This window comes from Rhinatrema bivittatum, chromosome 7 (assembly GCF_901001135.1).
Source record: "Rhinatrema bivittatum chromosome 7, aRhiBiv1.1, whole genome shotgun sequence".
In the NCBI taxonomy this organism is placed as follows: domain Eukaryota; kingdom Metazoa; phylum Chordata; class Amphibia; order Gymnophiona; family Rhinatrematidae; genus Rhinatrema; species Rhinatrema bivittatum.
Window position 1 is genome coordinate 288031559 of NC_042621.1, and position 15365 is coordinate 288046923.

The following is a 15365-nucleotide window of genomic DNA, read 5'->3' on the forward strand; positions in this document are numbered from 1 at the left end:
GGTGTTCTCCTAGTACAGCAGATATTAGTCCTCACAACAGATGGAACTGGCACGGAAAACTTTGACTGGAGCACTGAGCATGCCCATTATGCCACTATCCATGCATCCACGCAGGGTCCCTCTTCAGTCTCGTATATAGAATTACGAAAAAATAAAATAAACTTGGAGAAAACCCAACTCCGCAGGGTGGTGGGCTGGTTTCCTTAGGACTAACATCCTGCTGTCCTAGGAGAACACCTTTTACAGTAAGCAACTCTGCTTTCTCCTAAGACAAGCAGGATGGTAGTCATCAGAAATGGGTGAATCCCTAGCTCCAGGCTGTTCCCGAACAAGGGGACCAACAGTCACCAAACCAGGTGCCAGCAACAACCAAGGTGTGCTATTGGACAGCCTGAACCCAAACAAGGGGCCTTAGGCAGGAAGAGTTGGGTTTCATAGTTGAAAGAGATGCCGGAGGATGGACTGGCCGAAATTGCTGTCGCATCGGCCATCCCTGTCCAGACAATAGTGCGAGGCGAAGGTGTGGAGAGAACTCAGAGTCACTGCCTTGCAGATCTCGTCCATGGGGACCACTCGCAAGTGGGCCACCGAAGTTGCTATGGCTCTGACAGAATAAGCCTTGACATGGCCCCCAAGCTGCAGTCCCAACTGACCAAAGCAGAAGGAGATCCAATCCGCCAGCCAGTTGGACAGAGTCTGCTTAGCAACCATAACTCCTAATCTGTTCTTGTCAAAAGAGATGAAGAGTTGCATGGACAGCCTATGGCCTGCTGTCCGCTCCAGGTAGAAGGCTAAGGCTCTTTTGCAGTCTAGACTGTGCAAAGCCCGTTCCCCCTGGGAAGAATGAGGCTTTGGAAAAAAGGTGGGTAGGACAATTGACTGGTTTAGATGGAAATCCATCACCACCTTAGGCAAGAACATAGGGTGCATCCGCAGGACCACCCTATCGTGGAAGAACTTCGTGTAAGGTGGGTACGACACTATAGCCGAACGTTTGCTGACTCTGAACACGGATGTGACCACCACCAAGAAGATGACCTTCCAGGTCGGATATTTAAGGTTACAGGAGTGCAAAGGCTCAAAGGGAAGCCTTCATAAGCTGGGCCAAGACCACATTAAGGTTCCAGGACACAGTGGGGGGGGGGGGTGTCTTAGGGGAGGCTTCAGCTGAAGCAGACCCCTCATCAAGTGCCCCACTATGGGTTGCACAGAGATGGGCGAACCATACACCCCTTGGTGGTAGGCCCCAATCGCATTGAGATGCATCCGGGCGAAGTTTGTCTAGTAGCTTTAGTGTGGAGCATGAAAACAGATCCAAGCTGAGGCACTCACACCAAATGGCGAACCTCCTCCACTTCAGGCTATAAGACGTTCTAGTGGAAGGCTGCTTGGATGCCACCAAAACCCGAGATACATCACCCTCTCAATATCCAAGCCGTTAGGGTTAAGGCCTGGAGGTTGAACATAATTGGTGACCCGAGACGTGATTACTCGCCATGGAGGATCTCAAGCTGGCCCTGGATAAGGATCCCTTCCAGCCTACAGTGGAAGATGTCTGACATCTCCTCCGTGATCGGCGGAGATCTGTTGAAGATCGGAGGCGACTCGCAGGGGCAGGCCGGCAGAATCTCCGAGCTGCAGTTTAAAATCATCCGCATGCTGGAACTGCTAGAAGCCCTGGTGAACAGTGCAACCAGAGCAAGGAGGAAGAGCTGAGACTGGAAAGCGACAATCTGAAGATGGAGCTGGAGCGACTGTCGGAGGACGGGGAAAGAGGTAATAAGGGGCAGCCAAACCTTGTAATAGATATAGAGATGGTTTCGGTTGGGATAGCGTAGTCTGCCCTGATCGGCTCCTGTAGAGGAGAGATCCTGCAGGAGGGAGAACCAGTTCTGCCTCAGCCAATAAGGGGTGCCGAGGATTATGGTTCCCTGGTCCTGTTGGAGCTTCAGGAGAGCCTTCGTCACTAATGGAAGCAGAGGATACACATATAGGAGGCTTGTGCCTCAATGCCGGGTGAAAGCATCTGATGCTAGTTTGCCTTTTTCCCTGAACAGGGTGCAGAACTTGTCTAGCTTCCTGTTGCAGGAGGAAGCGAAGAGATCCACCTCTGGGGTTCCCCAGAGATGAAAGATCCAATTTGCAACCTCCTGCTTCAGGGACCACTCATGAGGGCGAAAGGAGCAACTCAGGTCATCTGCCACCACATTCTCCGTCCCCGGCAGGTACATGGCTCATAGCAGAATGCCCTGGGACAGAGCCCAAGACCAGATCTGGACCATCTTCTGGCAGAGAATGTACGATATCGTGCCTCCCAGCTTGTTGAAGTACCACATCGCCAACTGAATGTTGGTCTGGAGGAGGACCACCTTGTTGTCCAGGTTATCCTGAAACGCCCAAAGAGCGTATCAGATCACACGGAATTCCAGGAAGTTTATCTGACACCTCGCTTCCTGGACGGACCATTGACCCTGGGTGCGGAGGCCCTCCTATGGGCCCCCCATCCCAGGTTGGAAGCATCCGTGGTGAGCACAACTTGAGCAGGTGAAGCCTGGAAGGGCACCCCTATCACCATATTGGACAGACTCTCCCACCATGACAAGCGGTCCCAGAGTAGTGGAATAATACGGATGTGTGCCCAAAGGTCCTGGTAGGCCTATCGCCACTGAGACTGCAGGGTCCACTATACTGCTCATGTGCAGACGAGCAAAGGGAGTGACATGGATGGTTGCAGCCATGTGCCCCAACAGACGGAGCATATGATGTGCTGAAACCTGGCGATTCTGAGAGGTCACTCTTGCCAGGGACACCATGGCTAGAGCTCAATCTCTGGGGCAGAAATGCCCTGGCCTGCACCATGTTGAACCTGGCACCAATGAAGTCCAGCTGGAGCAAAGGGACGAGCTGCCATGTCGAGTAGTTGACTAGAAACCCCAGGGTTTCCAACACTTGAATGGTGTAGTGCAGGGATCGCAGTGCTTCCTCCTCGGTGGGACTCTTGATAAGCCAGTCATCAAGGTAGGAGAAAACCTGTACTTGCATCTGCTGCAGGTAGGCCCCTACCACGGCCAGGCACTTGTTGAAGACGCGGGGTGCAGACGACAGGCCAATTTGCAGTACTCTGTACTGGAAGTGCTGTTCACCCATCATGAAGTAAAGATATTTCCTGTGCACTCTGGAAATCTCGATGTGGTTGTAGGCGTCTTTGAGATTGAAAGAGCAAAGCCAGTCTCCCCTTCGCAGGAGAGCAATCAGGGCGCCCAGCGAGACCATCTTGAACTTTTCCCGCTTCAGGAATTTGTTCAAGGCTCTCAGTAACAGAATAGGATGAAGTCCCCTGTTCTCGTTGGAATCAGGAAATATTTGGAGTAGAACCCACTCCCTCGTTGCTGTGGCGGCACGGGCTCGACAGCCCTGGCTGTTATGAGTGTGGAAAGCTCTGTCAAGAATACTCCCTGATTCACTAAAGGGCCCCAAAAGGGACAAGGGGAGAGTCCAGAGGGATGCCCCAAAAGTTCAACCTGTATCCTCGAATGATGGGCAGGACCCACCAGTCCGAGGTGACATACGGCTATCAGTCTGCAAAGAACCGCAGCTGCCCTCCGACTGGAGGGCCCCCTGTCGAGGGCACAAGTGGCTCTGGCTTACACTCCCAGCCAGTCAAAACCCTGTGGCAGGCCTTTGCTGGGGTGCTGGCTGAGTCCTAGGGGCTCGTTGCTATCTCGGGTGAGCCCTGGGGCCAGCCTGCTGAGACCTTGCCCTGGTTGTAGGCGACTAGTACCTGCGTGGCCTGTAAAAGGGGCACCTCGGCCCTTGCCGTGAGGGCTTCTTGCCTGAGAACTGCGTGTTCGAGGTGCTGGCCGAAAGATGTTGAAAGGTCTCATGATGATCCTTCAGCTGTGCTACTGCCTCCTTAATCTTATCCCTGAGGAGATTCTTCCCAGTATAGGATAAGTCCGCAATGCACTCTTGAACCTCTGGATGGAGGTTAGAGGCTCAGAGCCAGGCCATGCGGTGGGCTCCAATGCCCGCTGCCGCTCTTGCTGACGTCTCAAATATGTCGTATCACATTCCAAGTCTTGCTGGATCCCCTTCAAGAAATCCTCCTGCAGTTGCTGAGGCAGGCGCTCTACCAGATCTTGAACCTGCTTCCAGAGGTTCCTGGATTGCTGGCCCATATACAGCTGGTAGCAGGCAGTGTGGGCCATCAGCATGGAACCCTGGAAGACTTTCCTCCCCAGGGCATCCAGAGCCTTGTGCTCTCAACCTGGGGGACCCAAGGCATGGGTGCAAGAATGCTTTGCTTTCCGTAGGGCGGACTCCACCACCACAGACTGGTGTGGTAGCTGGTGACGCTCAAACCCTGTGGTAGGTCGAACTAAATATACTGCATCAGTCTTCCTGTTCACAGGAGGTACCGAGATGGGGTACTCCCAGAGCATGACAAATAATTACCTGAAGATGTCATGAACTGGGACAGCCACACTTCCTTAGGTGCAACCACAAACTGGAGGACTTCCAGCATCTTATGTCTGGAGTCCACCTCAGTCAGAAGCTGGAAGGGGACTGATTCTGCCATGGCCCGCATAAAGTCGGCAAACATTAAACCATTGGGAGGGGACTTATGCCTCTCCTCCAGAGGAGACTGCTCAGAGGGTAGGTCCTCAGAGTCAGCAGAAGACGACTCAGAGGCATCCTCTCCCCATGGGTCGTACAGGGCATCCTCCTAACTGAGATCGCCCAGAGACACCAGCAGGGGAACTCACTACGCTCTTGGCGCTGGGCACCAAAAGCCCGAAGGGTACCAAAGGCACCGTGGGCTTTGATGGACGTGGTAGGAGCACAGGAAATGCCGGCCACGGAGTCTGCCTCAGAAGAGACGCCACCGGGCCCAATGGTCCTCCCTCGTCCGAGGAATCGGCGATGGGAATGGTCTCCGGAGGCGGCATCGAGGGCACTCTGGGAACCAGCAGCGGTTGCATCAGCAGAGCACCGCATATCTAAATGCTCAAGCAACAGTGCCAGCATTGGCGGCCCCAGTGGGGCCGGTGGCTCGATGCCTTGGTTGGCTGAGCCCTACATCAACCATACTCTCTGTTCCAACTCCTCCTCAAATGCTGCCGAGGAGAGGACAGCTGGAGGAGGAGGTGGTGCTACCTGGTCTCTGGCACAGATATCTGTGGGGACCGCCCTGGGCCCCTGGCCTCGATGAAGGCGATGCCTCCTTATCCCAGGGGCCGCTTCAGGGGCATCTCGGCTGGTGCCGGTGCCTTCCTGAGCTTGGTCTCGTGCGAAAATTGAGACTGATGATTTATTTATTTATTTATTTAACACTTTTTTATACCGACCTTCATAGTGATAACCATATCGGATCGGTTTACATAGAACAAGGATAACTGAAGCAATAAATAAAGTGAATAACAATAGAGGAGAATAAGGTAAAGTTACATTTAACAAGGAGTAGAAACTTGGAAGCTAAATATAGCTGGAAGAAAAAAGGCAGGAAGTATTGTAACATAATAATAATAAAGGATGTGGGTTAAAGCTTAAGGTGCTTTAACCTAAAAGTGCCAGAGTCCATCTTTCGAGCGGATAGCAATCCATTCGTCTGGGAGGGGATAAATTCATCTCGGTGGGAATAAAGGTGACTAGAGATTGTCTGGAGGGTCAGCAAAGGCTTGATGAAATAGCCACGTTTTGAGTTTTTTTCTGAACGTTGAGAGGCAGGGTTCTAATCTTAGGCCTGTGGGAATGTTATTCCAGATAGAAGGTCCTGCTATTGAAAAAGCTCGGACTTTGGTCGAGGAAAGGCGTGTGGCTTTAGTTGGGGGGAAAATTCAGAGTACCTTTAAGAATATCTCTAATTGGTCTATTGGAGGAGTGTAATTTGAAGGGGATTTCGAGTTGGAGTTGGAGTTGATGATGAATGAATTTGTGAATTAGGGTAATTGATTTATAAAGTATTCTAAAATTCACTGGAAGCCAATGTAGAGTTTTAAGGATGGGAGAAATGTGATCTCCACGGCTGGTGTTGGTCAATAATCTTGCCACAGCGTTTTGAATCATCTGCAGTGGTTTGGTAGTAGATTTGGGGAGGCCAAGGAAAAGGGCACTGCAGTAATCTATCTTGGCAAATAGCAACGCTTGGAGAACTGTTCTGAAATCTTGGAAAAATAGTAGTGGTTTCAAACGTTTTAGAACTTGAAGTCTATAAAAGCAGTCTTTGGAAGTGTTGTTAACCATTTTCTTTAGGTTTAGCCGATTATCTAGAAGAACCCCCAGGTCTCTCACATGCTTATGGGTGATGAATGAGTTGTGAGAGGATAATGGAAGAAACTTTTCATCATTTGAAGAGATGAGGAGGAGTTCCGTCTTTGAAGCATTTAGGACAAGGTTTAATCTATTTAGGAGGCTAGTGATAGATAAAAGGCAGCTATTCCAGTGGGAGAGCGCTTTAGAAATAGATTCTGTAATAGGGATTAGAATTTGCACGTCGTCTGCATAGAGATAATGGATTAAATTAAGATCAGTTAGCAATTGGCACAGGGGGAGGAGATAAATATTAAAAAGGGTAGGAGATAGGGAGGATCCTTGTGGAACACCTAGGGTGGATTTTGTTAAGGGCGATTCTATATTATTAATTTTTACTTTGAAGGTTCTGTTGCAAAGGAAGGATTTGAACCAACTGTGGGCTGATCCGGAGATGCCGATATCTGCTAGACGGTCAAGGAGGATGGAGTGGTTGACGGTATCAAATGCCGCCGATATGTCTAGTAGGACTAATAAAAAGGAATGGCCTTTGTCTAGACCCATAATGATATGGTCTGTAAGTGAGATGAGGAGTGTTTCCGTGCTACGTGATTTACGGAAGCCGTATTGTGAAGGGTATAAGATGTTGTGATCTTCTAAGTACTCTGATAGTCGGGAGTTTACCAGCTTCTCCGTTAGTTTGGCTAGGAAAGGGAGATTGGAGATGGGTCTGAAGTTGGCTGGTTCATTGGGGTCTAGGTTGTGCTTCTTAAGGAGGGGTTTGAGTGATGCGGTTTTTAAACTGTCTGGGTAACTTCCTTGAGTTAAAAGGCAATTTATAATATTAGTCAAAGGTCCTGCGATCGTGTTTGGGATGAGAAGCAATAGTCTCGATGGGATGTTATCTGCTGGATGGCTAGAAGGTTTCTGTCTTTTTAGAAGGGATTCAATCTCTTTGGAGGATGTTGATTCGAAGCTGTCGAGCTTGGCTCTCAAGAATGAGTGAGGATTTTCGTCTGAGGTGAGAGGTTTAGTATTAGGAGGTAGAAGGGCGAGCGTATTCAGGATCTTCTGTTGAAAAAATGAGGCAAGTTCATTAGCCTTGGAAAGTGCTTGTTCATCTGGAATAGGCGGAGGGGTTGATTTCGTGATTTGAGAAACGTATGAGAACAGGGCCTGTGCATCATACTGGAGATGATGTATTTTATTGGCATAGAATTCCCTTTTTGTTTGTAGAATAGAAGTCCTGTAATGATGTAGAAAGCCTTTGTACGTTGACAGGTTGATGATGATGCTTCTTCGCCTTCCCACGGTGCTCGGTCCGGTCTTTCCCCGGCGCTAAAGGAGAAGATGACTATCCTGACCTGGAAAGGGAGGAAAGAGATGTAGGCCGCTCCCCAGCACCTACTTCGACCTGGAGACCCAGTGGAAGAGAAGACAGCATTGGTCCCGGCAGCACTGGATCCTCCTTCCTTAGAGGCATCAATAATCCTGATGCAGAGGTCGAAGGACTGGACTGCCTTGGCCCAAATAGCTTCTCCATCTTGTCTAGGCGCGCATTGTGACCTTGGGGGTTATCTGGGCGAAGAGAGGGCACCTCCTGACGTTGTTTGATTCTCCCAAGCACAGAACACAGACCTTGTGGGTATCTGTGATGGACCTAGTCTTGGGGCATTGGTGAAAGCCCGATGACCCTATATCAAAAACAACCAATGAGCAGTCAAAGGCTGGCGGACACAGAGGGATGGCATCGTTGGGGATCGACTGCAAGGAACATGCACTCACCGCGACGCCCACTAACTAAGATCAGGACCACGTCGAGGAACCTATCGCAGAAAAGGAGTGAGAAGAACTCGAACGTGGCAGTTTTCCAGAAAAAAACAGTACGAGCTCCACATCCGCAAGATGATAGCTCCACGGAAGAAGAGAGACTGAAGAGGGGACCCCGCATGGATAGTGGCATGCTAGGCATGCTCAGCATACCAGTCAAAGTTTCCGTGCCGGACTCCATCTGATGATGTCACCCACTTGTGAGGGCTACCAACTTGCTTGTCCTAGTAGAATGCCTTGTCAACTGAGGATACAACATGCCAAATAATCAGTGAAATATTAGATGGTTCTTCAGTAACTGCAGAATCAGTAGTGGGAACTATATTGATGGTAATGGTGCCAACAGCGACACTATTACTTTGTTAGTCCAGCAGGAAAAACTTCCTTATCACACAAACTACTCAAAATCACCCTGGGTGCAAACACAGAATCAATGGCTAAAGGAGAAGAAACCACATCTAAAAGAATCTTAGGAACATTTGGTTTCCCAGGTGTATTCACTTCTCCTGAGGTCCTAGTGCAAGAGTGTGTAGCAACATCCGAGGCAGGTTGTGGAGGGGGTAAACTCATACTTGGACTTTGGGAGTATTCTGAAATTGACAACTCTTCCTTAGCTCTGTCCATAATGGTATCCTCTGATAGCCAGTGTATGTAATGGTCCATCGGTCCTTGGAAAGATGCTGATGACAAGGCACCTTTTCTTACCTATTAAGAAGTTTCAAGCGAGAGAAAAATTGGGCAAAGGGGTGCCTGGCTTTGGCAGCACACCAGCTTCACCCCATAGTCTCGCTGATCATATGGGCCCAGGAATTGCAGGAAGATGATGCAGTCAGTCGCACTCCTACAGTAGAGAGGGGGGAAAGTAAAACTCCACCTCCGAGGACTCTCCTGCTCTCCTCCTCATGACCAACGATTGACCCCCCTGGAGCATGAGTCTTGAGAACCATATTAACTTCCTCTCTCAGTGAAGGGGCTTAAGTACATCCTTTTAGACTGGACTGGTCAGGTAAGGATTCCCTCTCTCCTATGGGCTGTGAATACTGTCTGCAGCATTCACAGCCCATAGGAGAGAGGGAATCCTATAACCTTGATGATAATACTGCAGTACACAACTGCCTCTGAGCCATCTGGTTGGCCCAGGATACATTAATGATTAACAACATTATGAGTACAATAGGTAAAGATGTTCCCTGCTGCAAAAAGCTAACAATCTTAAGTCTCTGACTGTTGCCTTACCAATTCGACTGACATTTTTACTTCTGATTTCCCATCTTCCCAAACTCTTGCTAAATCCAAAAGTAATGCCACATTTGATCTTTCCAACACAGCAGCAAAATGAAGAGCACATAAGGAGGGCAGTTTTAAAAGACATTCCCTGTACGTACAAAGACATTTCCTTGGGTAAAAGTGTTCTACTAATGGAATTGGGCTCTTTGAAAATTGCCTACCCTTGTATTCAAGTAAAACTATGCACATACTTTCACAACCTGCATACTTTTACCTCCATTTAATAGCATTCCCAGGGACAAGGTTAGGGCGGGCATTTCAGCAGCGCAAATACTTCTGTATTTTTAAAAGTGTACATGGCATTTTAGTTGGATAAAGTACTTGCAGAAATGGAAGTGTGTCTGCAGATACTTTTTCCTTAGGTAATTTTTAAGTAAAGTTACATGCAAACTTTCATTTTGAAAATAGGGGCAAAGTCCATGGTTAAAAAGTACCCACGAACTTTGCAGCTAAGTGGCCAGTATGAATATTGCTTCCTAACTGTGGCAGATATCTTTGCACTCTCTGTAATGGGTTATTTCAGCAAACATTTGTACCAATAAGGTTGTCTCTTCCTGTCTAGATCTGGATAACTCTATTGACAAAACAGAGGCAGAAATTAAGGATCTGCAAAAAAGTATGGATCGTTGGAAGAACATGGAGAAAGAACACATGGATGCCATCAATCACGACACAAAAGAGCTAGAGAAAATGACCAATCGGCAAGGCATGCTTCTGAAGAAGAAAGAGGAGTGCATGAAGAAAATAAGAGAACTGGGTTCACTTCCCCAAGAAGCATTTGAAAAATACCAGACTCTCAGTTTGAAACAGGTAAATAGTGCATCAGTATAACTGTTCTGAATAATTAAACACTTCACGTTCTAGGAAGAACCTAGGCTTCTGAACTGCAGTTAAAAAAAAAATGCTTTGTATTTGAACAGTTTGTCACTTCATGGTCTACTGTCCCCCTGAAACCCATCACCACTCTGTACTTTTACAAATTTCCATATTGAACTTTGTTCCAACTGCTTCTAATGTTCCATTTGGTATATAAGTTTCACATCCCTTAATTTTAGCAACACTGTCATTTTTTTTTTGTTTTTTAATTTATATTTTTTCAGTTTATAAGCCACTTTTCCACTAGAAATCTGCTTAAAGCAAAATACAACAGGTTAAAAAATGACTACATAAGGCATTTTGAGTTACGATTCAGAGTTGCATTTCCAAGTTGACAACTATTATCCAACTTACAATATTTGTTTTCGCTTAAAGAAACTTGAGCATCTCCCAGCAGAGACACACTGGTATGCTGATGACCATGATGCTTGGCAAAGTGATGTCAGCAGTAAGAGTATCAAGTACTTGCTCTCCTCAAAACAGTGATAGTGTAGGGTCCTGTGTAGGTATGATTTGGCACTGTATTCTATTAAAGCTTTAAAATGTATCTATATTTTTTACAATACTATATTTCTTTATCCAGCCAGTCTAGTCCAGATGCATGGGTTATGCCCACCAACCAGCAGATGGAGACAGAGATCAACAGGTTCACTGATGTCACCCTATATAGGCATCTGGGCTGACCTCAGCCTGCCAGTATTCTCTGTTTGCAGCAGATGGTAGGCAAGCATCCCAAACAGGCTAGCTCCTGGGACGAAATGCTAGTTCTCCCTCAGTTGAGCATAGCCTAAGCCAGAGTCTTCCAGTTTTCTTTCTAGAGTAATATTGAGCTAGCAGAGAAATAGTCCACCCCTTTCCATATTTTAATGGGGGGGGAAGCTATTTCCTCCTAAAAAGAAAAAGAGGAATCCTCTTTTTAGGCTAGTTTTGTTCTTATTTCATAAAGTTTGGAAACAAAAAGAACAGAGTCCAGCTCTAGCTCAAGAGTGCAATAGTAAGTTACCATAGAGAACACTAGGTAAGTTACTCTTGGGGTGTAGAGTAGAATTTTTTCCAGCTCGTGGCTTCCTCTGGGGATTGCTTGAAGAAAACTGCACTGTGTGGCCAGTGTGGAATGCAGTGGCTACCTTCGGGGGGAGCAATTAAAACATGACGCATTGGAATATGATAGAAGTTTAGTATTGAAAAATTTCTTCAGGAATAGATTAGCCTGCTTCCATGGCCAACAGGTCTGGATTTACCCAGACATTGTACGTACTACACAAGAATGTAGGAGAAAATGTATCCTGATGAGAGCAGAGGTCATGGAAAGAGGGGCTAGTATGATACTCAGATATCCCTGCAGATGTCTGATAAAGTATAATAATGAAAAATATGTTTTTCTTGAACCAGAATCAATTAAGGGGATTTTTGGATGGGAAACCAAGTAGGGTATAATGGGTGGAAATAATGTTGGTACTGTCTTATGAGTGGCAATACTTGTAATGGTATTGTAAATGAGCTCCTATTTTCCTGTAACAGTTCTTGGCTCTCAAATTTCCTTGAATATGAGATCTTGATTTGTGAATATTGCAGTTTTTTTCCTTTGTATCTGTTGAAAAACAGAAATGATGTATGATCTCTTATTTCTTGTTATTGCGATATTGTGATATATCTGAAAATGCAAAATTAAAAATTAAAAAAAAAAAAAAACATGACGCATTTGTGCAAAGAAGAGAAGAAAGCAGAGCCCGGAAACAGAGACTGTGGGGGAATCTGTATCGGCGAGGTTGGCTGTTCAGTTTGTTCCTGGTTTCTGTGGTAGCAGGAGCAATGGCCATATTTGATGTGCAACTGGTTGAAAGAGAGCTGGAGCCTCCCTCTCTCAGGCCCGTGGGACAGGCATCGATTCATTTATCAATGCATCAGTCTGTCAGCTCCTCGCATCTCCCTTGGATGCCTTCTTGCTAGCATAGGTCAATAGCTTTAAGATCCTCCAAATCACTGATAGTGAAGGGGAATTGGAAAATGGTAAATTTTCTCCTGAGGGAGAAAATGTCTCTTCTATGGTGTCTCTCTTTTACAAGGAGGATTTTTCTTTCTTGATTTCTCAGTCCTTGCAGACATTGAATATTGCTGAGGAAAAAAAGGAAGCGGCCTCCTGTGCTGCTGAAGACCCTGTTATGGTCAGTATTAGGAAGCCACCAAAATCTTGATCCCTGCATAAGGCGGTTAAAGATTTGATTGATCTTAAATGGGTCTCTCTGAAGCTAATTTTAAAGGAAGAGACACATTGGCCAAATTATATTCCTTAGTTTCTTAGGAGAGAGAGAACCTTAAGTTTAAGAAAGTGTATGCTTTAGATTGCTCAGTTACCAAGTGGACTATGATTCCAGTTGAATGGGGATTGGCACTTAAGGATGCACAGAACAAAAAGATAGTTTTAAAGCAGGCCTTTGAAGTTTCCAGTATGGTACTCCAGATGGCTGCTTGCAGCTGCATTGCGAGAAAGGTCTGGTGTGTGCTTGTCATAGCACATTCAAGAGGAGCCTTTGGGTACCGGTGGTGCAAATTTAGAAGAGGCCTCCCATTTAAAGCCTATATTTCTTCCCTTGATTTGGTGTACACTCCGCTAGAATTATGGCTTCTTTTGTGGCAGCTCGGAGACTTCTGTGGTTAAGGAACTGGTTAGCGGATTCTATATCCGCATAATGTAAAGATCCGTAATAGATTTTGGGATTCAAGAAGGTTCAAACAGGGAAACTTCAGAGACTTTGGCCCTTTGGAAAATTGCAGTCCCTTCGAGCATCTAACAGGTAGAAAAGAGGGAACTTCTGGGCTGAAAGGATCCTCTCATAATTTACAGTGAAATTTTGGGGACATAGGTGGTCGCCTCTCAAGAGTTTATTAGAGATGGGTCCAAATTGTCTCAGATCAGTGGGTTCTAGAGATCATAAGAGAGAGTTATATTTTGGAATTCTCCTGTCTGGTTTTAGATGCCTTTATGGTTTTCCTTTGTCACTTTGTTGTGAAAAGAGAGGCTGTAGGAACTACCCTCAATCAGTTTCTTTGTTTACAGCAAATGGACCTGTTACAAGGCACCAATGGAATCGGGGTCGGTATTCAAGATATTTTGTAGTACCCAAGAAAGAAGGTTCCTTTTGGCCCATTCTGGATTTAAAGCAAGTCAGCAAGTTCCTAAAGGTATCACATTTCTGGATGGAAACCTTGAAGTCCATCATAATGGCAGTGAGGCAGAGGGAATGTCCGACCACCTTGGACTAATCGGAGAAAGTTCTTTTTTACTCAACGCACAATTAAACTCTGGAATTTGTTGCCAGAGGATGTGGTTAGTTCAGTTAGTATAGCTGTGTTTAAAAAAGGATTGGATAAGTTCTTGGAGGAGAAGTCCATTACCTGCTATTAAGTTCACTTAGAGAATAGCCACTGCCATTAGCAATGGTAACATGGAATAGACTTAGTTTTTGGGTACTTGCCAGGTTCTTATGGCCTGGATTGGCCACTGTTGGAAACAGGTTGCTGGGCTTGATGGACCCTTGGTCTGACCCAGTATGGCATTTTCTTATGTTCTTATGACTTCACGGAAGTTTATCTTCACATTCCAATAAGGGAGTGTCTTCAGAGGTTCATTCGTGTTGTGGTATTAGGAGGACAATTCCATTTTCGAGCCCTGCCCTTTGGGCCAGCTACTGCTCTGAGAACCTTTTCAAAGGTGATAGTAGTGGTGATGGCAGCACTGCAACAGGAAGGAATTTTTGCTCATCCCATTCTGGACAATTGATTGATAAGAGCAAAGCTGGAATAGGGAGAGTGTGTTAGTCACAAGAGGGTGGGTGGTTGAGCTGTTTAAGGAGTTGGGATGCATAGTGAATTTCACCAAGGCTCATTGAATAACTGCATGTAGTGGCAATTGGTACCATAAGCTTGCTGAGTAGACTGGATGGACTATTCAGTCCTTTTCTGCTGTCATTACTATTTTAGATTTAATTCTTAGTGGAACGCAGGATTTGGTGAGAGAGGTAACGGTGGTGGGGCCACTTGGCAACAGTGATCATTACATGATCAAATTTAAACTAATAACTGGAAGGGGGACAATAAGTAAATCTGCAGCTCTAACACTAAATTTTCAAAAGGGAAACTTTGATAAAATGAGGAAAATAGTTAGAAAAAAGCTGAAAGGTGCAGCTGCAAAGGTTAAAAATGTTCAACAGGCATGGACATTGTTTAAAAATACAATCCTAGAGGCGCAGTCCATATGTATTCCACACATTAAGAAAGGTGGAAGGAAGACAAAATGATTACCGTCATGGTTAAAAGATGAGGTGAAAGAGGCTATTTTAGCCAAAAAAAAAAATCCCTCAAAAATTGGAAGAAGGATTCATCTGAAGAAAATAGGATAAAACATAAGCATTGTCAAGTTAAGTGTAAAAGATAACACAGGCGAAGAGAGAATTTGAAATGAAGTTGGCTATAGAGGCAAACATTTATAAAAACCTTTTAAAATATATCCGAAGCAAGAAACCTGTGAGGGAATCAGTTGGACCATTAGATGACCGAGGGGTTAAAGGGCCTCTTAGGGAAGATAAGGCCATTGCAGAAAGACTAAATTAATTCTTTGCTTCCGTGTTTACTAATGAGAATGTTGGGGAGATACCAGTTCCGGAGATAGTTTTCAGGGGTGATGAGTCAGATGAACTGAACAAAATCACTGTGAACCTGGAAGATGTAGTAGGCCAGATTGACAAACTAAAGAGTAGCAAATCACCTGGACCGGATGGTATGCATCCTAGGGTACTGAAGTAACTAAAAAATGAAATTTCTGATCTATTAAAATCATCCATTGTACCTGAAGACTGGAGGGTAGCCAATGTAACCCCAATATTTAAAATGGCTCCAGGGGCGATCCGGGTAACTATAGACCAGTGAGCCTGACTTCAGTGCCGGGAAAAATAGTGGAAACTATTCTCAAGATCAAAATTGTAGAGCATATAGAAAGACATGGCTTAATGGAACACAGTCAACATGGATTTACCCAAGGGAAGTCTTGCCTAACAAATCTTCATTTTTTTGAAGGGATTAATAAACATGTGGATAAAGGTGAACCAGTAGATGTAGTGTATTTG

At 45.8% G+C, this 15365-nt stretch overlaps 1 protein-coding gene across 2 annotated transcripts in view; it reads left to right on the plus strand.

The window, feature by feature from the left end:
* SMC3 (structural maintenance of chromosomes 3) overlaps positions 1–15365 on the plus strand; it is a 248553-nt gene that overhangs the window by 206918 nt on the left and 26270 nt on the right. For both annotated transcript variants that reach the window (XM_029610355.1, XM_029610356.1), the window contains exon 24: positions 9929–10176. In XM_029610355.1, the coding sequence (XP_029466215.1) occupies positions 9929–10176 (248 nt within the window). The remainder of the gene's footprint in view (positions 1–9928; positions 10177–15365) is intronic.